The sequence below is a fragment of the Canis lupus genome, chromosome 30, assembly GCF_011100685.1.
Source record: "Canis lupus familiaris isolate Mischka breed German Shepherd chromosome 30, alternate assembly UU_Cfam_GSD_1.0, whole genome shotgun sequence".
In the NCBI taxonomy this organism is placed as follows: Eukaryota; Metazoa; Chordata; class Mammalia; order Carnivora; family Canidae; genus Canis; species Canis lupus.
In genome coordinates, this window is record NC_049251.1 from 17915635 (window position 1) to 17940661 (window position 25027).

A 25027-nucleotide genomic window follows, 5' to 3' on the forward strand; every position below is an offset into this window, starting at 1 on the left:
CCAATCAGAACTGGCACAAACGTGGCCTCGGGAGCCGCAGCATCCCCTACACCACCAGCCGCTCAGAGCCCAGAGAGCAGCAACCAGCCTGAGGAACCTCATTCATGCCCAGTGTGTTTCTGCCTGAGGGAGGCTGTGTCTGCTAACCCCTTTGACAGACCCCCGGCTTGATCAGGCACCACCAAACAACACTGGTGCCTAGATGTTCCTGTCTGGGCATCTCACTCCAGAGAGCTTCCCCAGAGCTCCGGATGACAGGATGGGGAGGGCGCTGGCATAGGGGAGGGTCTCTGAGCCCAAAGCAGAACACTCATACCCTTCCTCTGCCTGGCAATCCACAAGCATTTATAAGGTAGACAGAATAAGAGAGGTCAAGGACATTATAGCATTTCTTTGAATTCTTAATTTAATTGCTCTGTATTACTGCACACAACTCTATGTTGCTAGACATTCCATGCAGTAACTTTTTCATTAAGGTTATACAGAGTATAGAGTAAAAATCACTATTGGTAAAAGAGGTAGTAAGAACAAACTAGCTCACAGGGTACCTGGGTGGCTCAGTAGTTAAGCATCTGCCTTTGGCCTAGGCTGTGATCCAGGAGTCCTGGGATTGAGTCCCACCATCGGGCTCCCCACAGGAAGCCTGCTTCTCCCTCTGCCTATGTCTCTGCCTCTCTGTCTCTCTCATGAATAAATAAAAATTAAAAAAAAAAAAAAGAACTAGCTCATTCCTTGTGCATTTCCATGGAAACTGGGGAAGTGGAAGAGGGCTCTTCTAATAATGCTGAGACTGAGGCCTAAAGGTTCCTACAGCTACCTTGGCTTGAGGAGAAAAGGTAGGGAAATGGAGAAAGAAGTCAGGTTCCAAAGTTAATGCACCTACATACCACTGGGTTAGGCAGTGCTGTGAATCTACTTTAGTTAACCTGCCTCTATGAATGAAACATGAGGATGAAGAAAAAGCAGGTGCGTAGGGTCAGACCATCAGCAGAGTCTGACAGTGAACCGGTAAGAAATACCCTGAGGCAATCAGCATGTCTTCACCTCCCTGGTGCACAAGGGAACAGAACCACATGAAAGCAGGCAGGGAGATCCAGCAGTTATCAGAGAAGATGGAGAAGACAGAGAATAAAACTATTCTGCTGCACTTCGGCTTCTTAAAGCAAGTGCTGCACAAAAGGCCAGTGGTGTTGATACAAGCCTACGCTCCCATCACTGACAGTGCCCCAGAATTGAATTTGTGCCTAACTGGTAGCTGTGTCTAAGTCTGAAAACCTAACAGGTAGAACATTATAAATGGACCTTAAAAACTGCCAGCTGCTCTTTGTTTGATTCTCCTTAGGCATATTCCCAAACTTTTGATCTATTTTTATTCTATTTTACTACATCTCTAGCATTTTCACTAATTATTGACACAGATTCTAAGCCAGACATAGCTCTCTAAATCATCTTTGAAATGATATGCCCAAGCTCAGATCCTTTAGTCACCAGCTTGTTCCTGAACCGTCAGGACCTAGTGAGAAAAAACCCAAGCCCTTGTGTGTTTTAGGACCATCATCACACCACTCGTTTGGCAAATGCTCAGGGAATTAAACCAGCTCTCAGTTCACGCTGGCGAGAAAGAGAAAAGGTGGGTCAATAAGAGATGGAAACAAAGTTCTGGGAAATGCTATTCTTAACATACAGCTATATCTCATTTTAGTGCACTTTGCAGATACCGTGTTGTTGTAGTTTTTACAAATTGAACGGTTTATGGCAACCTTGCACCGAGCAAGTCCATAGGCACAATTTTTCCAACAGTTTTTGCTAACTCTGTGTCACATTTTGGTAATTCTTGCAATATTTCAAACTTTTTCATTATTATATTTGTTATGGTGATCTGTGATAAGTGGTTATGACCTGCTGAAAAACTCAGATGATGGTTAGTAAAAAAGTTTTAAATTAAGGTCCATACTTTTTTTTTTTTTTTTAGACATAATGCTACTGTACACTATGGTGTAAACATAACTTTCACATGCACTGGGAAACTAAAAAATTCATTTGATTCATTTTATTGTGATATTCAATTTATTGCAGAGGTTTGAAACCAAACCTCAAGTTTTTCTGAGGTATGCTTGCACCAAAAATCCCAGGATAAACCTTAGCAAATGTACCTTAATCATTTCAGTACGCTGGCATTCAGGATCACGACCAGCCATTGGTAATATTCTAATCTTCTGTGTCTTCGAGCACCTATCTGCAAGTGACAGGGTCATCTTCCTATGTGTGGCACTGTCTGTAGAGTGAGGTCTGCAAGAAATGAACAAAAATGCCTGTTTACCAGGTACATCTGTGAGCCAGTCATATCGATATCACAAAAACAAGAGACCAGAGACCATTTCCTCTTCCCTAGAAAAAAAAAAACAAAAACGGGCATATACCAGGTGAAGGGATTCCAAACTTTCCCCACTCTGTGACTCACCGAGACATTCTTATCTTACAAGTAAAAAACAAAAGCTGGAATAAATAAGTCTTTGTAGCACACAATTACCCTCCAGAATCATAAATACACAGGTTCGGGGAGCATGTACTGAAGACTAAGTGCCAAGAAATGTGCGTCACATTTTACAGGTTCTACATCTTCACTGTCACAGCTAGCCTATAAAACAATTATTACATTTTATATGTATTAGGAAAGTGAAGTAGAGGGGTTGAGAAAGTTGCACAGGGCCACACAAAGGGAAATGGGACAGACATAGAGGTCTGATTCTGAAGCCTCTACTTCTGACCACAACAATTCTCAAAAAGCTAAGTCATCAAGATTACTGTGCCCTCTGTAAAGATACCCAAGGAGGAAGATCTGCTTCGAGTCAAGAAAAGAAAAATATAGACATTTCAGTGTAGTGTCTACCACTTTAAAGAAGGGGAATGCTCTCTCACCAGCTGACCTGAGTGTCCTGGGCTGCTTGGGGGACACATCCCTGGAGAGGTATTGGATGCAGCAGCCTCAGGAGGATGACCCCGGCCTTCACACCTGACTCACTGCCTTTGCTCTGACTGCATGCACACTACCAGCCTCCAGTTATCAGTCTTTCAGATCAATTTAAAAAAAAAAATAAATAAGACACACTGACCAGCAAGTATTCTAGGCCCCCTGGCAGTTAAGTAATCACTGGAATTAATAAATTAACACTGTAGTTTACATAATAGTCTCTTTCAAGTTTGATTAGCATGACCTGGTTCCTTATGAAACAGCAACTTTTGGTGCGCTTGACAAAATAGCCTTTGAACCTTCAGAGTTGAGAACCAGAACTTGGTCTTTGGTGAACTATACAGAAGATTGTCAATCAGGCGTGAAATGATTTTGGACAGTATCTATATTCACTGCTTTTACTGTAAAAATAGTAGTTGACAACAGTTACCTGAATGTGAGTTTGGTTTTAAAAACGGCTTGTCCCTGTAGACCAGTACCTTGTCTTATAAAAAGATGGTTGTGATCTCCCTGTAGTGGAGCTTTGTAAACATCAAACACTTCGTTGCCTAAATGCAGAGACATGCTGAAAAGGAAGGAACACTTCACGTATTAAAGTCATAAAGCTTTCATTCTACCATTTTACTTTAAATTGATTCAATTGCTACTATCTCTCCTTACACAGAGTTCAGAAGAAAAAAGGAGGCATGATGTGAAAACCATCTACATAGAAGTAAAACATGTTGTATGTTTATGTTTAGACACACAGCATGTTGAGAAGAAAACCGTGCTCCAACATGTACTCAGTCTCTATTACTTTCCCAGTGAAAGGGAATTTTACTAACATGTCATCTTACAGTAAGTGGCTTGCAATGGGGAGGGGAGATAGTTGAGTATTTCCAAACCACTATGCTATAGCTAGAGAGGATGACCACATTCTTGGCCTACTTTAAATGTCTTTCACCACCCTGTCTGACCCTCAACTACCTATTTACTTCTTTCAGGTCTTCTGTGCAATGGCAGAGACCAAGCAATAGAAATGCTTTAATATGAGATATGCCCCAAATAAGGTTTTATTGTGAAGTTTGACCCCCCACTAGCCACATTCTAGTATTTCAATTCTCTTCAAGGCATTTTAGGGCTCACCTCCCATCTGACCACTTGACGATCCGAGCATTGCTTTCTTTGATTTCGTTTCCTTCCTCATCCCGGCGTATCCTCCATCTTATCGTATTTTCTACCTGGTTCAAAATACAAGTGCCTTAGAATGCTGTAGTTTATGATTCTTTTCTCCTCAAGAGACACATAATCATAGAATTTCTGTCACACACTGACAGAAAAACAGACAACCTCAAAACCCTCTTGTTTTAATCACCTAGTGACGTTGAATAAATTAACAACAGGAAAAACAATTAGCTCAATTTCTGAATTCCTAGAGCTGGAATCACAAAGGAAGTGTGTGCCAGAGCATTTGAGCTAATGCTAAATCCATAGTAGCACTGGGATGTGTTACGAAACAGTAAGAGCTATAAGAACAGAAGATAAGGCTTGAGGCCATAGGAGGTAACAGTTTAGATCTATTAAACAGGTTTTCTCACAGAGCTGAAAACTGAAGAAATGTGGGACCAAAAATCTTGCCCAGGGAAAAGAGGGAAGCTCCCCAAATATGGGTTAAGAAAAAAGCAACACCCTAGGAAGAATAAAACCTCAGGTTTTTGAGGAGGTTTAGAGTCTAACTTTACCTTGATTGCATGTGGAGGAAATACCAGGTAGTTCTGGAAATCATTCAAGAGCTTCCTAAAATAAAAATCACTGCTACTGAAATTTAAAAACTCAGTGGGAATGGGATGCCTGGGTGGCTCTAAGCATCCAACTCTTGATTTCAGATCAGGTCATGATCTCAGGGTTGTGAGATCAAGCCCCGTGTCGGGGCTCCATGTTTAGTGGGGTGTCTGCTTGAAATTTTCTCCTCTTCTCTCTGTCCCTCCCACCACCCCCTGCTCAGACTCTCTTTAAAATATATAAATATGGGCAGCCCCGGTGGCCCAGTGGTTTAGCGCCGCCTTCAGCCCAGGGTGTGATCCTGGAGACCCGGGATTAAGTCCCACGTCGGGCTCCCTGTGTGGGGCCTGCTTCTCCCTCTGCCTGTGTCTCTGCCTCTCTCTCTCTCTCTCTATCTGTCATGAATAAATAAATAAATCTTTAAAAAATAAAATAATAAAATAAAATATAAAAGAAAAATAAAATAAAAAATAAATTAAATAATAAAATAATAAAATATATAAATAAATCTTTAAATGGTAAACTCATCTTCAACAAAGCAGGAAAGACTATCCAATGGAAAAAAGACAATCTTTTCAAAAAATGGCGTGGGAAAACTGGACAACATGCAGAAGAATGAAACTAGACCACTTTCCTACACCATACATAAAATAAATTCAAAATGGATAAAAGACCTAAATGTGAGACAGGAAACCTTCAAAATCCTAGAGGAGAACACAGGCAGAAACCTCTGTGACCTCGGCTATAAACAACTTATTAGACACACTGCCAAAGACAAGAGAAACAAAAACAAACTACTAGGACCTCATCAAGATAAAAAGCCCTGCACAGTGAGGAAAACAAACAAAACTAAAAGGCAGCTTACAGAATGGGAGAAGATATATGCAAATAATATATGTGATAAATTATAAAGGACTTGCCAAACTCAACACCCCCCAAAAAGAAATTATCCAGTTAAGAAACAGGCAGAAATGAAGACACTTTTCCAAAGAAGACATCCAGATGGCTAACAGACATATGAAAACATGTCTACATGACTTATCACCAGAGAAATACAAATCAAAACCACAAAGAGATACCATCTCACACCTGTCAGGCTAAAATTAACAATACATGAAACAAAAGGTATTAGTGAGGATGTGCAGAAAGTGGAACCCTCTTGTACTGTTGGTGGGAATGCAAATATGCAGCCACTCTGGAAAACTTTTTAATTTAAGAAAGTTAAAAACAGCTATCCTATGATCAATTGCATTACTAGGTATTTGCCCAAATGATACAAGCGATATTGAAGGGGTACATGCACCCCGAAAATTATAGTAGCATTATCAGCAATAGCCAAACCATGGAGAAAGTCCAAGTGTCCATTAACTGATGAATGGATAAAGAAGATGTGGTTTATATATGTGTTTGTGTGTATGTGTACGTATAATAGAATATTATTCAACCATCAAAAAGAATGCAATCTTTTCATGCAGTGACATGGATGGAGCTACAGTGTATTATGCTAAGTGAAATAAGTCAGAGAAAGACAAATACCATATAATCTCACTCATAAGTGGAATTTAAGAAAGAAAACAGCATATGGGAAGGAAGAAAACAAAAAAAAGGGGAGAGAGGAAACAAGCCATAAATATCTCTTAATGACAGGAAGCTGAGGGTTGATGGTAGGTGGAGGATGGGCTAGATGGGTGATGGGTATTAAAGAGGGCACTTGTGATGAGCACTGGGAGTTATATGTAAATGATGAATCAATGAATTCTACTCCAGAAACTGATCACTGTATGTTCACTAACAAAAATTTTTTTAAAGTTAAAAAAAATTAAAAATAATAAATCTTTAAAAAAACACTCAGTGGGACCTAGCAGGAAAATACAGCACATGAAATGCATGTAGTTTATCACTGCTGCATCCTGGAAACCCAATGAAATGGCAGTGAAGAAATTTAAAAAGGCTATAATCACAAGAATAGAGACTATGAACCAAGATGGCAACAAAAAGAAGTCAAGCCCATGCTTCCCTATGCCTATCCCCTCAACCTGAATAGCAGCAGCTCCCTTTCCCACTTAGATTTCCTGGATCCCCACTATTAGCTGAGAATGTCTTTGCAACAGGTCCTAATGGTTCCCTTCCAGTTTTTTTCCCTTTCCTCTTTATTCCTCACTAAATAAACAACTATGGGGGTGCCTAGCTGGCTCAGTTGGAAGAGCATGTGGCTCTTGATCTCAAGGTTGTGAGTTTAAGCCCCACACTGGGTATAGAGATTACAAAAAAAAATAAACTAAATAAATAAACAACCATGAAGCCAACTGATGAAAGAAATCAATATTCATTAATTAAATATGATATATATCTGAGATTGTTTCAAAAGTCTGGGTAAGGTGGGGTAGAGAATATAAATAAAACAAGATTGTTCAGGCACCTAGGTGGCTCAGGTCGGTTAAGCATCTGCCTTCAGCTCAGGTCATGATCCCCGGATCCTGGGATCAAGTTCCATGATCAGAGCAGAGAGCCTGCCTCTCCCTCTGCCTCCCTGTCTCTTATGAAAAAATAAAATCTTAAACAAGAAAAAAGAAACAAGACTGTCCAACCTGACAATCACTGACATGAGTGATGGATACATATAAGAGTTCATTATATGGTTCTCACTTATTTGTAAGGTGTTTAAAATTTTCCTTAATAAAGGGATAAAAACAAAACAATCACTATTCCTACCTTCCTTCTGACACAAAAAATATGCCCACACATATGGGCCATTACAAACTGAGAAGCCATTTTGAAAAATGCTATTACATAAAGTGATTCAAATTGTAATGATGCTATGATAAGATACACTGCTAGGTCTTACCCTATTGGGGTGAAAGACACAATAAAGTACCTTTAAGACCGAGGACCTCATAGAGATATGTAAACTATACCTGGTTCCTTATTATTTACTTTTTTTTAAGTTCATTTTCTTTAGTACTCTCTTACCCAACATGGGGCTCAAACCCATGACCTCAAGATCAAGTGTCGCACACTCTTCTGACTGAGCCAGCCAGGCACTCAGGTTCCCTATTCTTTAAAGAATTAAACCACCAACCCACTCTCTAGGAATGGTCATCCTAGGGGGCACCTAGGTGGTGCAGTTGGTTCAATGTCCAACTTATGGTTTCGGCTCTGGTCATGATTTAGCAGTTGTGAGACTGAGCTCTACTTCAGACTGTGCGTAGTGAGGACTCTGCTTCAGATTCTTTCTCCCTCTCCCTCCTTCACCCCTCCCCTGTGGTGCTCTCTCTCTCTCAAAAATGGATAGTCTTTTTAAAAGAATGATCATCCTCATCTCAGGAAATTCACTCAAGAAACAAAGGGCCCAGGGTTATTTTTGATCACACACCCAGGCTTAAAAAAACACCAGTCTGTTATACACTGACCTTCTGTACTCTAAGCACTGAGGGTTTTTTTTTTTTAAAGACTTATTTATTTAAGAGAAGGGAGAATGAGCACACGAGCAGGGAGAGGAGCAGAAGGAGAAGACAAGCAGATTCCCTGCCCAATGTGGGGCTCAATCCCAGGAACCTGATATCACGACCTGAGCTAAAATCAAGAGAGGGTGCTGGGGCAACTGGGTGGCTCAGTGGCTGAGTATCTGCCTTAGGCTCAGGTCATGATCCCAGGACCCTGGGATCAAATTCCGCATAGGGCTCCCCGCAGAGAGCCTGCCTCTTCCTCTGCCTGTGTCTCTGCCTCTTTCTGTGTGTCTCTCATGTCTCTCATTAATAAATAAAATCTAAAAAAATAATAAATCAATTAAAATAACACTTTCTAAAAAAAAAAAAAAAAAAAAAAAAGAGGATGTTTAACTGAATGAACCACCGAGGCACCCCTAAGTATCAAGGTTTTGGAGTAAAATACTCATTTCTAATCTTTGATGCCTATTCTAGTCTGATACTATATGGCCTGAAAATAGATATATTGATATTTCCTGCATCCTAATAGAAGGTAAGACAAAACTGCAAAAATCAATATAGAGTAAATAAAGAACTACCACATTAATTTATATAAATGATGAGAAACAATGAAAAGAATAATATCAGAGGCACTAAAACAGACATGAAAAGTTCACAGTGCTAACCCTGTATATCAATAGATACACATGCTCAAAGGGAAAATATTAACAGATGAGCTAATGGAGGAAAAGAATAGGTGAGAAAAAGGAGAGCAAAAATAAATAAATAATAGTTGAGAACTATACCTATTAACTGTGTCCTGGAGCAAGTTATTGGTGTCTATTACCATTTTCTCATTTGATTTATAGTTCCATTAAGAGTAAGGAGTAGTGGAGGGGAAAAAAAAGAGGAGTAGTGAAATTTCACTAAAAAGCTTTGGAAGCCCACACATTTTTGATAGAAACCATCTTGTATAAGTTTTCTTAGATATTATAGATCACATTTGAAGAGATGGAATTATTTTAATAATTCAGCCCCTGAACTGTAAGAACGCCAGACTGCCACTTCTTACCATTCAAACACCATACACAATACCCACTGAGAAATGAAGTATTTACAGGAAATCTTTTGGATTTAAGAATTCAAAAAGCATATCTCCAGTTATAGTACCATGAGTTCAACTGCTTCTCATTTTCTGGTATAACTCAGCTTTAAAGCATCTGCTTAACCTACATTCTCCTTGATGAAAGGAAGATTAGAGGCCCTCCTTGAACACACACCATAACATACCAAAGAAAAACATTAATAGGAACGTAGTACAATAAAAATCGTTCCTAAAAGTCAACAAGAGCAACTGGAAGGTACTTGTAATAAATTCTCCTTCTTGTATGATTTGTTTATCCATGGAACAAAGAGCCTGAAGGATTTTCTCTTGTAGGAAGTTACCAGAATGTAACCCACAGTACATATGGAGGTAGTCATTCTAAACACCAAACCACCATGCAACTTATTCTGAAGGAAGAAACTAATAATTTTTTAAAGCATTAAAAAAGTATAAGATTGGGAAAAAATGATGGAAAAGTGCCACCTTTACGGAGAAAAGGCTATATATTTTCTTCCTAAAAATATTCTGAAAAGACAATTCATTTGTCTATAAAACAAAAAAACAAAAAATCATTTTTAAAAGCTCAAGTTTCAAGTGACTATCCCGAGGTTTCACTTTACAAAGGAAAAAAACTAAGTACAGCCTGGAACAGTACCTTTAATTTTAACCTGGTTCGACCTTCTTCATCCAGCATTTCCTCGTCTTCAAATTCATCTTCATAATACTGAGGATCAAAAGGTCTACAAATGTTTTTAAAATAAACTAATTAATCATATTTTTAAAGAATATTGTTACAGCTAATAACAATCTCTCTATAATAGACACCATTATACTAAAAATCATATTATAATTAAAGTCATAATGGTCAAATATCTTCCTGTTCAACTTTAAGGAAGTATTCAAATCACTCCATCTTCTTAAAATTTGGTGTTAATATATACTGCTTGAAAAGCAAGGCTAAATATTCAAAATATTCTTACTTTTATATAAGTCGTCCAAAGAACAAGTCACACATGCTGTAGCTTTCCACATCATTTAAAAAAAAATGTAAATCTCATGAGAGCTTCCATGTTACTTAGTGAATAATACCCAACAACACTGTCTTAAAATGTTAGCTTTTCTAGATCCACAATGGCAGAGTGGACATTTGTAGTTTCTCTAGCAAATTTCACCACACTGGATTTCAGCTATTTCAGGGCTGAACTAATCAAGAACACCCAAAGGCCTGTGATGTCTGTTAATACATAAGAAAGTATCAAAATGCCATAAACAATTACAAGCATTAAAAGTAATGGTCCATGCTTTTTCTTTTTTTTTTTTTAATTAAAAAAAAATTTTTTTTGGTCCATTTTTTTTTTTTTAATCACAGGATATGCTTGATTTATTTTTTTCAGAGACACATGATCAGTTTTCCATTTTGTGATCAGTCACCTCGTGTAAAATCAGAAAAATATCAACATTCCACATATTTCTATCCAACATGCAAAAACACTTTTAACTGATCCCCTTACCTGGGCTCTACACTGAGAAAGTTGGGCAGTTTAACAAAATATAAGTCATTTCCTAAATCAGTGTTTACTTTGGGTATTTCTACTTCTATTCTGGTCTCAGGAATTGGCTCCTCCTCCTGTTGATCCTGAGGCAATCCATTTTCATCCTAGTAAAAGAGTCTGAATTTTAGAATTTGAAAGATCTTAGAAATGGTCTATTCTAGCTCAACTTCCATACTTTAAATGACCGAGGTAGACAAGAAACATATTGAGACTCTGGAGCTAAAGCAGCCCTCAATCCCTATCTCTACCCACCCAAGCCCCCACCAAAAACCACAAGGAAAACAAGATCAGTTTGGAAGCATCAATATAAGAAAAGATCTCTTGTGATAAATCTGTGTTCTACATATTCACCAATAGAAGCCACTCTATCAATTAAAATCAAGGATGATTTTCAACACACTATACTTCTTGGCATGAACAAGAAAAACACTTAAATCAATGGTTCTCAAATCACAAATCCTTGCAGTCCTGTCTCTTCGGGTGTGACACCAACCTCATGCTAGGCAGTTGTTTCTTTTTTTCTTTCTTTTCATATCTAGTTTCTCCCAATGGTAACATTTTGCAAACTATATAGTACAACATCACTAACAGGAGACTGATCCCGATACAATCAGATAAAAAACATTTCCATCACCACAACGATTCGTATCACCTTTTCATTTAGCTACATCCACTTTGTTCTTGCCTTCACCCCTCCTTAATCTCAGGCAACCATTAATCTCTTCTCCATTTCTATAGTTTTGTCATTTTAAGAATACTATGTCAGTGGAATCACACAGCATGTAACCTTTTGGGATTGGCTTTTTCTCACTGTGCATATCCTGGAATTTCATCCAAGCTCTTGCGTATATGAATACTTTAATCTTCTTCATTGCTGAATAGTATTCCATGGTATGGATGTACTAGGGTAGTTATTTTACTCCCACTTATAAACAAGAGTTCCCTATAAAGATCATCTGTTCCTTGTATTTTCATATTGCAAATCAGTTAGCAACTTCCTCTTCTTGGTATAACTATGACTTGAAATCTCTGAAACATTTACTTGGCCTTCAATAAGAGCCCAGTTCACACTGGTCATTTTACTTACAACAGGTTGCCCTGGGGTAGGTGGTTTATCTTCTCCATCACTCCCTGAAGATATATCATCTGCACCTCCAAACAGATCCATGGTTCCACTGTTATCTTTAATATTGAGGAAAAATTCACAGTATTAATATCTATAATAAAGCTATCAGTTCCACATATTCCCAAGGTTTCTGGACCAGGACCAGAAAACCACACAGGAAACTGCCAGGAAACCGCCAAAAAACCACAACTCTGAAACCGGCTCTCAAAGATATGACCAGACTGCCTAGAGAGAAGGGGGCAAATTCAGTGAGGCAAAGCTGCACAGGAGCCAGGTCTTTTTCCCTTCATTTACTGCAACCTTGTTTTCCATTTTCCTTTATTCCCCAGGAGCCCAAACGTGCTCCTATAGTCTAGATAATCACATTTGGGACGTAAGCACTCAATACAGGCCTATCTACATATTCCCTCAAGTTTTAAACCTGCAGACCCCTGTCTACCATCTGAGGCAGAACTTCACCTAGGTTTGGCAAAACAACAACAATAATCTGTAATTAGTAAACCAAGGTAGGGTAGAAGAGGTAAAAAGAAAGATAGGAGGGTGAGAAAATAGACTGCTTGCAACCAGGATTTTAGAAGAGTTACAATTACTGGCAATGACATAGTCTAGAATAAAACGCTACTGAGACAAGGTGGGAAGACAGATCACTGAAAAAGAAGAGTCAACCTATTGAAATGGCCCAAATCCAGAATATGGACAACACCAAATGCTGGCAAAAATGTGGAGCAACAGGAACTCTCAATCATTGCTCCTAGGAATGCAAAATGTTATGGCCACTTTAGAAGACAGCCTGGAAGTTTCTTAAAAAACTCTTACCATATGCTCCAACAATCATGCTCCTTGGTATTTACCCAAAAGAGTTGCAAACTTATGTCCACACTAAAACCTACACACAGATGTTTATATCAGCTTTACTCATAACTGCCAAAACTTAGAAGCAATCAAGATGTCCTACAGTAGGTGAATGGGTAAATTGGTACATCCAGACAATGGAATGTTACTCAGTGCTAAAAAGAATGGTCAAGACAGGAACAGACATGGAGGGAATACATATTACTAAGTAAAAGAAGCCACCTGAAAAGGCTACATTCTCTAGGATTCCAACTATATGACATTCTGAAAAAGGCAAAAACTATGCCAGTCACCAGAGATGAAAAGGTAGAACACAGAGGGTTTTAGGGCAGTGAAACTACTCCAGAGGATCCTAGCTGTCATACCATAATGATGGACACTTGTGATTACACCTATGTCCAAACACACAGAATGTCAATACCAAAGTGAACCATAACAAACTATGGGCTTTGGATGATAATGATGTATTAATGTGGGTTCACCAATTCTATCAAATGTACCACTCTGGTGGAAGATGCTGATAATGAGGGAAATTATGCATGTGTGGAGGAAGGAGGTATACGGGAAATCTCTGCACCTTCCTCCCAATTTCATGGTGATCCTTAAACTGTTCTTTAAAAAAAAAAAAAAAAAAAAAAAAAAAAAAAGACACCTGGATGGCTCAGCAGTTGAGCATCTGCCTTCGGCCCAGGGCATGATCTTGGGCCCCACATCGGGCTCCCTGTATGGAGCCTGCTTCTTCCTCTGCCTGTGTCTCTGCCTCTGTGTCTTCCATGAATAAATAAATAAAATCTTGAAAGAAAAGAAAAGAAAAGAAAAGAAAAGAAAAGAAAAGAAAAGAAAAGAAAAGAAAAGAAAAAAGAAAAGAAAAGAAAGCCATAACAAAAAAAAAAAAAAGGCAGCAAGGAAGGTCAGGGTACTGAAAGTTATCTATATGATAAAATAAAAATGAAAACCGCACCCACAAACACTCTCATGTCCCCCCCTCTTTTTAAATTTATTTGAGAGAGGAGCACCTGGGTGGCTCAGTGGTTGAGCATCTGCCTTCAGCTCAGGTTGTGATCCAGGATCCTGGGATCAAGTCATACATCAGGCTCCCCTAGGGAGCCTGCTTCTCCCTCTGCCTATGTCCCTGACTCTCATGAATGAATAAATTTATTTGAGAGAGGGCGCACACATGCATGTGTGTATGCACAGTGTGGGGGGTGCTGGGGGAGGCAGAGGGAGAATCTCAAATGGCCTCCCCATTGAGCACAGAGCCTGATGATGGCTTGATCGTAGGACCCTGATGAGATCATGACCCGACCCAAAATCAAGAGTCAAGACGCTTAGCCAATTGAGCCACCCAGATGCCCCTCATGTCCCACTTGATTTATTTTTTCCTAGTTCTTATCACCACCTGACATACTACATATTTACTTCCTGTGTTATTGTCAATCTCTCTACCCTACCCTGACCCCACCAGAATGTGGGTTCTACACGGAAAAGGCCTTTATTTGTTTTGACCATTGCTATATTCCCAGTGTCCAGAAGAGTACTATTGCACAGTAGTAGATGCTTAATAAATAACTGAATAAAATCAAAGAATGAATATATCTAATTCTAATAATCCACAAAGATGGTTAGCATCATCCCCTTTTATACATCAGAAAATTAAAGTGTAGTAAGTAATTTGAAAAAACTCATACAGCTGGAAAGTAAAGCCGTAAAAACCTTAACTTGGATCATCTGATAACTTTTCTTTTTTTTTTTTTTTTTTTTAAGATTTTATTTATTCATGGGAGACAGAGAGAGAGGCAGAGACACAGGCAGAGGAAGAAGCAGGCTCCATGCGGGGAGCCTGATGTGGGACTGATTCCAGGACTCCAGGATCACGCCCTGGGCGGAAGGTGGATGCTCAACCACTGAGCCAGCCACCCAGGGATCCCTGGGTCATCTGATTCCAAAGCCCAGGCACATAACTACTAGCTACCTTTAAGTAAATCCCAAAGCTTGCTCTTCTGCAGCTGTCTCCTTTTCTCTAGTTGACCCTCTAATTACTTGCTTTAGTTACAGTATTACTTATGATAATTTATATAAGCTATATAGCATTAAAGTCTAATTACCATTCAGCACAATGATGGTTGTGCATAAACAAACTATCAAAATTATATTTAAAGAAACGTTTAACATCCTTATTGTATAGCAATCTGCCATTTGAAACAGTCACACATAGGGGCACCTGGTGGCTCAGTCAGTTAAGCATCTGACTTTGGCTCAGGTCATGATCCTGGGGTCCTGGGATTGAGCTCCACATCGGGCTCCCTGCTTAGTGGCGTGCCTGCTTCTCCGTCTCCCTCTGCCTCTCCCCACACCAGCTCATGCTCTCTAATGAATAAATTCTTTTTCAAAAAAAAAGTTCCAGGGGCACCTGGGTGGCTCTATGGTGGAGGGTCTGCCTTTGGCTCAGGTCATGATCCTGGAGTCCTGGGATCAGATCCCACATCAGGCTCCCCATAGGGAGCCTGCTTCTCTCTCAGCCTATGTCTCTGCTTCTCTCTGTGTCTCTCATGAATAAATACATGAAATCTTAAAAAAAAAAAAAAAAAAAAAAGTTCTCAGGCACCTGGGTGGCTCAGGTCATGATCCCAGGGTTCTGGGATGGAGCCCTGCTTCAGGCTCCCTGCTCAGTGGGGAGCCTGCTTCTCCCTCTCCTTCTGCCCCTCCCTACCCTGCTTGTGCTCTTCCTCTCACCCTCACTCTCTATCTCAAATCAGTAAAATCTGAAATAGTCACACATGGAGATGAATAAGTCAATCTTTTATCCTTACAACAAACCTCCTTACCTAACCCTGGGTTTTTATGAATTCTTCATCTAACGCACAGCTTGAAGAATCAAGTTCTTTATGTTATTAACTTGTTAAGGACTTGATGGTACACCTGGGTGGCTCAGCGGTTGAGCGTCTGCCTTTGTTTCAGGGAGTGATCCCGGTGTCAAGGATCAAGTCCCACATTGGGCTCCCTCTGCCTGTGTCTCTGCCTCTCTCTGTGTGTTGCAAATAAACAAACAAATAAAAAAATAAAATCTTAAAAAAAAAAACACTTGTTCTTAAGGACTTAAGAACAAATTGTCCTGGAACTATCAGTATTCAAACCAAAGAACTGAAGGTTACCACCTCAACCAGAGACTTAGCCTCCTAATAACATATTCATCTCCCTATAAATGAAATGTGGTTGGGCGGGGCGGGGGGCTCCTGGCTGGTTCCATTGGAAGAGGAGGAGACTCTTGATCTCAAGGTCATGAGTTCAGGGCCTGCATTGAGCATACAGTTTACATTAATAAAAAAAAAAAAAAAAAAAAAAGTCTCTTCTTCAACTGATTAAGCACAGTTTCTAATATGCATACAACTTCCCTGTGTACACCAAATATATCTACACTCTTTTTTGTGGGTTTTGCAGTCTGGGGTAAATGCCTAGAGTTGGCAGTGCACTACAGTGTAACGCAGAGAGACAAGTATATACATATGTATGTAAAAGAAGCAACTGGAATACCTTTTGGTACCTCGGTGTCACTATCTGCTTCTGAGTCAGAGGCAATTGCATTCTTGCGTTTCATTCGTAAAACTTCATCTTCACTATCACTGCCTCTTGCAGATTCTGTAAGAGTAGAATTTTAGGTTCTTCATAATCACAATCATTTCTTTGAATTCTGTGCTTTAAAAGGAACAGTGGGGATAAACCAATTGTGGTACAGCCTTATAATGGAAAACTACTCAGTAACAAGAAGGAACTATTGATACATGTAACAATTTGGATGAATCTCAAATGCCTTATGCTAAGTGAAAAAAATCTAAATGAAAGAATAAAGGCTACATACTAGATGATTCAATTTTTCTGATGACTTTCTCAAAAAAAACAAAACTGCAGTGATAAAAAGAGGTCAGTAGTTGTCAGGGGTGGAAAAAGGATGGGACTAAAAAAGGGATAGAACGAGGGAGTTTTTCAGGGTGACAGAACTGTTCTGTGGTGGTGGTTACACAAATCTATACATGAATTAACATTAATAGAACTGTATATACACATACAAACAGTGGTTAATTAAAACAATTAAAGTAACATTGGTTTCTATAAGCAGAAAAACTTGATAGAATGAGAAAAGTAGTAAACTTATGACCTAATTTATATGACTCATTACAAAAAAAAGAAGTAAAAATATTGCCAAGGAAGAGATAAAGTTTATCTTTGAACAACATGGGGGCAGGGGCACAGAGTCCTCCCCTCATCCACTCACAGTCAAAAATCCATGTATGACTTTTCAAAAACAACTAATACTCTACTATTGGCTGGAACCTTCCCGATAACAAATAGTAGACAGATATTTTGTATGTTATATGTATTACATGCTGTAGTCTCACAATAAAGCTAGAAAAAATATTAAAATAGTAAGAGAAAATACATTTACAATAATGTACTGTATTTAATGAAAAACCACATAAGTGGACCTTGTGGTTCAGACCCATGTTGTTTAAGGGTCAACTGTATATCATTAGCTCTGGATGGTACAATTGTTCACCTAATTGTAAACTTCAAGAAAATCACTGTTGATGTAGGGAAGAGTTAAGCAGACTGACAAACTGTAAGATCCTCTACCATAACCCTATTCTTGTGTTAGTCTGCTAGTATTGGGTAATGCATGAGCTTTAATGATTCTGCTACTGGTAAAAATAACTCTATAAAGAACTGGTTACTGAATATTTATTGCAGCCCTGTAGTCCAGATCGATCTATATCCATCTCTTCAAAATTTTCTGGCCTCTTCTTGTAAATAATGCCAAAATGTGGTCTTGAGTGCTATCCTGTGAGGTATGTATGACAGGATTAAAGACCTCCTCCCCCATATTTAAGCTAAAACAGGATCAACATGTAATTATAATCAATCACATATGGAAACGAAGCAATCCAAGAATTACTTGAGGAAGAATTCTAACCTAATCATTTTACAATATAATGAAACAAGACCTCTAAATTTAATATTCTATATGAAGAATGTGTTAACTTGAGAATAGTGTAAATGGCTATTATAAAAGGTGGTCAAGAAGCCAAAGTTTGGCTATGTGTTTTCTATAATCTCTAAGGAATAAATATTCTGACCAAAATATATCTCTCTAGGAAGATGCACGTATCAAGCTACGATAGTTCACTGAGATCATCCAGCCATGTTTTCACATTTTCTGGATGTTCTACTCTGCAGGCAACCTCCTGATACTATCATTTGGCATCTAATGTCGATTTTCCCCAAGGGCAAGGATACAATGGACAAGAGAGAAATAACCGATCCTCTTGAAACAATTTTCCATCTTGATTTTTATAAACTAGTTTGTAATGCATTTGATTAGTCTAAGTGAACTCCTTGGAGCCTAATTACGTCTGGATGATCAAATTTTGGGTCTCAAAAAACTGAGCTGGAACATATTTACACCTCAGTACAGCTACCCTATGGAGGTATTTCAAGAGCACCGCTTTTTCCCCCAAGCAAATCTATTCTCACCTGAGGCATGCTTCTCAGTTACCCACAGAAAAAGAACCAACTCTATTCATTATCTAGCTACTTAAGCACCATACATCTTTCCCTAAGGCTGTCCTTTTTTTTCTTCTTCTTCTTGACCTATCATCAATTAACAAATGAAAAAGGATAGAAATAATAAATGGATTAGGAAAAAATGTTTAAAGCAAAATGTATAATTAGAAAAGGCTGAAATTGAGGGACAGAAGAGAAAAACAGGGTACTAAATAAAAGTGGGAACATAGAATAAATGGGCCACTGCTGCATCTGGGTGCTTGTACTAAACCATTCTGGTTCTCCTAAATGCATTCATTACCCGATTTATGATCCTGTTCCTCTTCATCATCTGAATGCCTGTGTTCTTCGTCTGAAGCCTGTGGCCTTTCATCATCAGAATTTTGCATTTTCTCCTCATCAGACATTTGCGGCCGTTCCTCATCATCAGAATTCTGTTTCTCATCATCATTATCAGAAGCTGCTGGCCGTTCATCATCAGAATTAGCCTTCTCTTCCTCAGACAGTTGTCTCTCATCATCTGAAAGCTGAGGCCTATCCTCATCATCCGTGTTCTGAATTTTCTCATCATCATCAGAATTCTGCAGCTTATCTTCATCAGATCCTTGTGCCCTCTCTTCATCATCAGAATTTTGTAACTTTTCATCATCTGACTGGTCACTTTTATCTTCTCTGTCCCATTTTTCATCATCTGAATGTGCTTTTTCAGAACCTTCTGCTTCTGAGTGATGGCTCCCTCCATCTGACCTATGACCTTCATCTTCATCATCATTATGGGCTTCTGATCCACTGTGCTGATCTACATCTGAGGGGTCATTATCTTCATGATCAGAACGCTCAGAAGCTTCTGATCTATTGTCTGATCTTTCAGAGTGATTATCACTCCCACTGTGATGTGAGGCTCCCTCATCCTCACTGTCATCTCCAAACAGTTCCTTATTACTTGGCTTTCCTGAATCACCCCTTTCATCTTGATCGCTTTCACTTCCAGAGGCATTACTGCCAGATGCAACATTGTCTTGATCAGAATCCGAGTCTGATCCAGAATCAGAATCTACGAGATCATACAAATACAGGGTGATGTCAGTGAAAATGACAGAGTAAAGAACACCAAAAGTCAATCGCAACATAAAGCAACAAAAACACATGTTAAAAACTGTCAGAATCAATTTTCTCTCTACTCAGGAAACTAATCAAAAGTTAGAACAACCAGGAGTATGCTTAACAAGAATAAACAGCTGAATCTCAATAAAACTTTGCAGTGTTTTAACTTGTTCCTCCACCCCAAATCTCAGCTCCCCAGCTCAATAATGCCTTAAAGATAACCCAAATTCCTGGGGCACCTGGGTGGCTGAGTGGTTGAGCATCTGCCTTTGGCTCAAGTCATGATCCTGGGGTCCTGGGATCGAGTCCCACATCAGGCTCCCCACAGGGAGCTTGCTTCTCCCCCTATGTCTCTGCCTCTGTGTGTGTGTGTGTCTCTCATGAATAAATAAATAAAATCTTTAAAAAAAAAACAAAACCAAATTCCTGGTACATGGACCACTACTAGAGGGAGCAGAGGGACCTCATTCACAAAGAATCATGGTTGTTTGTTCTGATCTACCCGGTGGATCAAGAGAATAGCTCAAAGGTCTGATTTTAGCTCACTTAGGACTTCCTCAGTGCTGAAGCAATTACCCAAGAATGTCAAAAACATTTACAGGCAAACATATTAGTTGCCTCTGCCTTGGACAATGGATAGTAGTAGTCGGAGCAACTAAAAAGCTTGGGAGGAAAGGCTAGAGATTTACATACTAGGGGAGCAGGGGCTTTTAAAAGCTCTCACATATTACTAGAGATCTTGAAGGCCACACACTTGCCCAAGGGTGTGGACATGCTCAGGAAAGAAGTGAGAGGGCACTAAGCTCTCACTTCCAGCTGACTTTCAGGCTCTGCACAAGCAAGAAATGAAGGCAAAAACAGGTGTAACTGTCCAGTTGAGTGTTGAAAGCATGTCCAGTACAGAGAGCCAATCAGCAAAGCCTGGGAGGGGTTTTTGTTTTGTTTTTTGCTTTTGGGCCTAGGCATTTTGGGAAAGTCCAATCACAAGCTGACCACTAAGTTAACAGGACAGATTTTAGTGGCCACAAAAAGACTGTGCACTTTACTGAATTAGTTCAAAAAAATCACTAAACAATAACTATTACAACAAACAACAACAAATTCTGAGGAGGGGAGAGAATGTGTTTTCCTGAGTTTCCACATTATAATACTCAAAATGGCCAGTTGTTAACAAAAAAATGTAAAGAAATGCAAAGAAACAAGGAAGTATGGACCATATATATGAAAAAAAGGCCAGAAACTGTCCTAAAGAATCCCAGACATTGAAAATGTCTTACCAAATAGAGAATATCAATAAAAAGACAGATATTTTTTTTAAAAGATATTATTTTAAAAGAGCCAAATTCTGGAGCTGAAAAATACAATAAATGGAGTGAAATTTTCACTAAGGGAGCTAAATAGCAGATGTAAGCAAGAACAATCAGCAAACTTTTTTTTTTTTTAAGTTTTATTTATTTATTCATGAGAGACACAGAGAGAGGGGCAGGGACATAGGCAAAGGGAGAAGCAGGTTTCTCCCTGCATTGGGGGAGCCAATGTGAGACTTGATCCCAGGACCCTGGGATCACACCCTGAGCTGAAGGCAGACACTCAACCACTTAAAAATAGGTCATTAAAGGGGATCCCTGGGTGGCTCAGCAGTTTGGCGTTTGCCTTTGGTCCAGGGCGAGATCCTGGAGTCCCGGGATTGAGTTCCGAATCGGGCTCTGGCATGGAGCCTGCTTCTCCCTCTGCCTGTGTCTCTGCCTCTCTATCATGAATGAATAAATAAAATCTTAAAAAAAAAAAAAAAAGTCAATAAAGATCAAGTGAGGAACAGAAGAGAAAAAAATTAAGAAAAATGAATAAAATCTATAAAATTTGTGGGATATCATCAAGTGTACCAACATACACATAATGGGAGTCCCAGAAGAGAAAGGGCAGAAAGATTATTTGAAGAAATCATGGCCAAACACATACCAAATGTGATGAAAGGCATTCAAGAAAATCAGTGAATGCCAAATAAGATAAAGAGATCCACACCTACTCACATCATTATCAAAGTGTTAAAAAGAAAAAAAAAAAAAAAAGAATGCTGAAAGCATCAAGAGGAGCAACTTGTCCCATACAAGGAATCCTTGGTAACAATGATTTCTCATCAGAAACCATGGCATATTCAAAGCACTGAAAGAAAGACTGTCAACCAAGAATCCTATTCCCAGTAAAACTATACTTCAGAACAAAGTGTATGAGTGACATAAGAGGAAATAGGTAAATTAGACTTCTTCAAAAAGAAAATTCTCTATGCAACAAAAGACATTATCAAGAAAGTGAAAAAACAATAAAAAAAAATGGGGGGATATCTGCAAACCACATATCTGCTAAGTGTCTAATATCCAAAATATATAAAGAATATTTACAACTCAACAAAAAAGGCAACCAAATTAAAAAATGGACAATGACATTTCTCCAAAGTTATACATACAAATATTTGGCCAATGAACACATGAGAATTTGCTCCATCTCATTAGTCATTAGGAAATGCAAACTGAAACCACAATGAGATACCACTTGACACACATCAGAGATGGCTACATTAAGAAAAGAAGAAATGTAGAGGTGCCTCGGTGGCTCAGTCAGTTTAGGATCCAACTCTTAATCTCAACTCAGATATTGATCTCAGGGTTGGGAGTTCAAACCCCATGCTGAGCTTCACACTAGGCATGGAGCCTGGGGAGGGGAGGGGAGGGGAGGGGTTGGGAAGGGAAGGGAAGGGAAGGGAAGGGAAGGGAAGGGAAGGGAAGGGAAGGGAAGGGAAGGGAAGTTAACTATATGTTGGCAAGGATGTGAAAAAAATGAAACCATGAACATTGCTTGTAATACTGTAAAATGGTCCAGGCACTGTGGAAAATGGTTCACTTACTTGTTCCTCAAAAAGTTAAATAATTACCATAGGACTCAGCAATTCCACCCCTATGTATATGCTCAAAAGAATTGAAAGCAGACACTCAAATACTTGTACACAAATATTCATAGCAGCACTATTCAAACAGTCAAAAGATGGAAATACTGTAAATGTACTAAGTGCCTCTGAATTGCTCACTTTAAAGCCGTTAATTTTATGTTATATGAATTTTACCTCAATAAAAACAAATTGGCAAAATTAAGACATTCCCCTATAAACAAGAGTTTGTTGCAAGTAAGCCTGCCTCCTAAAGGTAGCACTTCTAGTTGAAAAGATGACAGCAATTTGAATCCACATGAAGAAATAAAGAAGAGTAAAGGTAACTAAATAGGTAAGCATAAAAGTCAATATCAATGTACTTCTGGTAGCTCCTTTTTTGATGAGGTTTAAAACACAGTAACACAAAAGAATAATCATAAAACCACATTACTGGGGAGACAATGTATAAAGATGTTAGTTTGTGGCAATGACAACATGAGGTAAGAGAGAATGAACTGTAGAAAAAACTGTTTATTACTAAAATTAAGTTGGTATTAATCCAAACTAGATTATAAATTAAAATGTTATTTGTAATCACCAGAGTAAATGCTAAGGAAAAAACCCTAAAAACTATACAAAAAAAAATAAGAAATCAACAGTACACTAAATGAAAATCAGTCTTAAAAGACTGCAGTAATATAGAAATTGAAGAACAAAAAAAGATATGATATATAGAAAACAAAATGGCAGAAGTCCTTATCAGTAACCATTTGAAATGAATTAATTTCACCAATTAAAAGGCAAAAATTGGCATTTTAAATTGGATCATTTTAAAAATGATCCATCCATATCCTTTCTACAAGTCTCACTTCAGAACCACATACCCAAAGAGGGTGAAAGTGACAAAGATATTTCATGTAAATAATAACCAAAAGAGTGCTAAAGTGGTCATACTAATATTAGACAAAATAAATCTTAACACAAAATTGTTAGGACATTATGAAATGATAAAAGTGTCAATGTGACATAAAGATATGTTATGCAGACACCTAAAAACAAAACTGACAGAACTGAAGGGAGAAACAGTCCAAAGATAATAGCTGGAAACTTCAATATCCCACTTACAATAAGAGCCAAAACTAGACAGAAGATCAATGAGGAAACAGAGGACTTAACACTATAAACCAACCAGACATAATAAAACACTCCACCACCACCAACAGAGTATACATTCTTCCCTCCAAGTGCCCATCGAACATTCTCCAGAATAGACCGTATGTTAGGACCCAAAACAAATCTCAGTAAACTTAAGAAAGTTGAAAACATATGAAGTATTTTTTCTGACCACGATGGAATGAAACTGAATTCAGTAACAAAGGCAAATCTGAAAAATGAACAAATATCCGGAAATTAAACAGTGCACTCAAGAGCTCAAAGAAAGCACAAGGGAAATTAGAAATATTTTCAGATAAATGAAAACACAGGATACCAAAAGGTAAGGGAAGTAGAGAAAGCAGTGCTGAAAGGGAAATCTTAACTGTAAACACCTACATTAAAAAAGAAAAGTCTCAGGGGAGCCTGGCTGGGTCAGTCCGTTGAGCTCTTAACTCTTGATCTCGGAGTTGTGGGTTCAAGCCCCGTGTTGAGTGTAGAGCTTAAAAAAAAAGAAAACTCTGAGACTGATAATCTAACCTTTCATTTTAAGGAGCTAGATAAAGGAAACTAAACCCAAAGCAAGCAGAAGGAAAGAAATAAAAATTAGAGTAGGAATCAATGAAATTGAGAATAGAAAAATAATCAATGAAACAAAAAATTTGTGCTTTGAAATAGTAACAAAATGGATAAACCTTAAGCAAGACAGACCAAGAAAAAGATGACTTAAATTATTGATAGTGGGAACATTAATACCAACCTTACAGAAACAAGGATTTAAAGAGAATACCATAAAAATTCTATGCCAGCATATTACATGATTTAGATAAAATGGATTAATGACTATAAACAGACTACCAAAACTGACACAAGACAAAACACAAAATCTGTATAGGGCTGTAACAAGTAGAGTTTGAATCAGTAATCAAAAAATTTCCAACAAACACGGGGCACCTGGCTGGCTCAATTGGTAAAGCATGTGACTCTTGATTTCAGGGCCCCAAGTTCAGGCCCCAGTTGTGTGTGAAGCCTACTTTAACAACAACAACAAAAAGAATAAATAAAGAAATGCCCAGACTGGATGGTTTCACTGGTGAATCCTATCAAATGTTTAAAGAATTAATGCCTATCCTTTTGAGTCTTCCGAAAACTTGAAAGGGAATACTTCCTAACTCATTCTATGAGGCCCACATTACGCTAATACCAAAGCCAAAAAAATGATGTCCCACACAAAGAAAAACTACAAGGGTGCCTGGGGGGTTTAGTGGATTAAGCATCTGCCTTCGGTTTAGGTCTTGATTCCAGAATCCTGGAATAGAGTTCCATATTGAGCTTCCTGCTCTGTGGGGAGCCTGCATCTCTCTCTGCCTCTGCCTCCCTCCCTCTCTCTCATAAATGAATAGATAAAATCTTAAAAAAAAAAAAAAACTATAAACCAATATACCTTTTGAATACAAATGCAAAAATACTAAACAAAATACTAGCAAACTGAACCTAGC

At 38.5% G+C, this 25027-nt stretch overlaps 1 protein-coding gene across 1 annotated transcript in view; it reads right to left on the reverse strand.

The window, feature by feature from the left end:
* The window catches only part of LEO1 (LEO1 homolog, Paf1/RNA polymerase II complex component), a 37150-nt gene that overhangs the window by 8785 nt on the left and 3338 nt on the right, over positions 1-25027 (reverse strand). Inside the window, exons 2-9 of the mRNA XM_038580433.1 lie at positions 18651-19403; positions 16325-16429; positions 11903-11997; positions 10774-10919; positions 9918-10002; positions 4097-4191; positions 3402-3536; positions 2154-2289 (exon numbers count right to left, since the gene is read on the reverse strand). Coding sequence (XP_038436361.1) covers positions 2154-2289; positions 3402-3536; positions 4097-4191; positions 9918-10002; positions 10774-10919; positions 11903-11997; positions 16325-16429; positions 18651-19403 — 1550 coding nt within the window. The remainder of the gene's footprint in view (positions 1-2153; positions 2290-3401; positions 3537-4096; positions 4192-9917; positions 10003-10773; positions 10920-11902; positions 11998-16324; positions 16430-18650; positions 19404-25027) is intronic.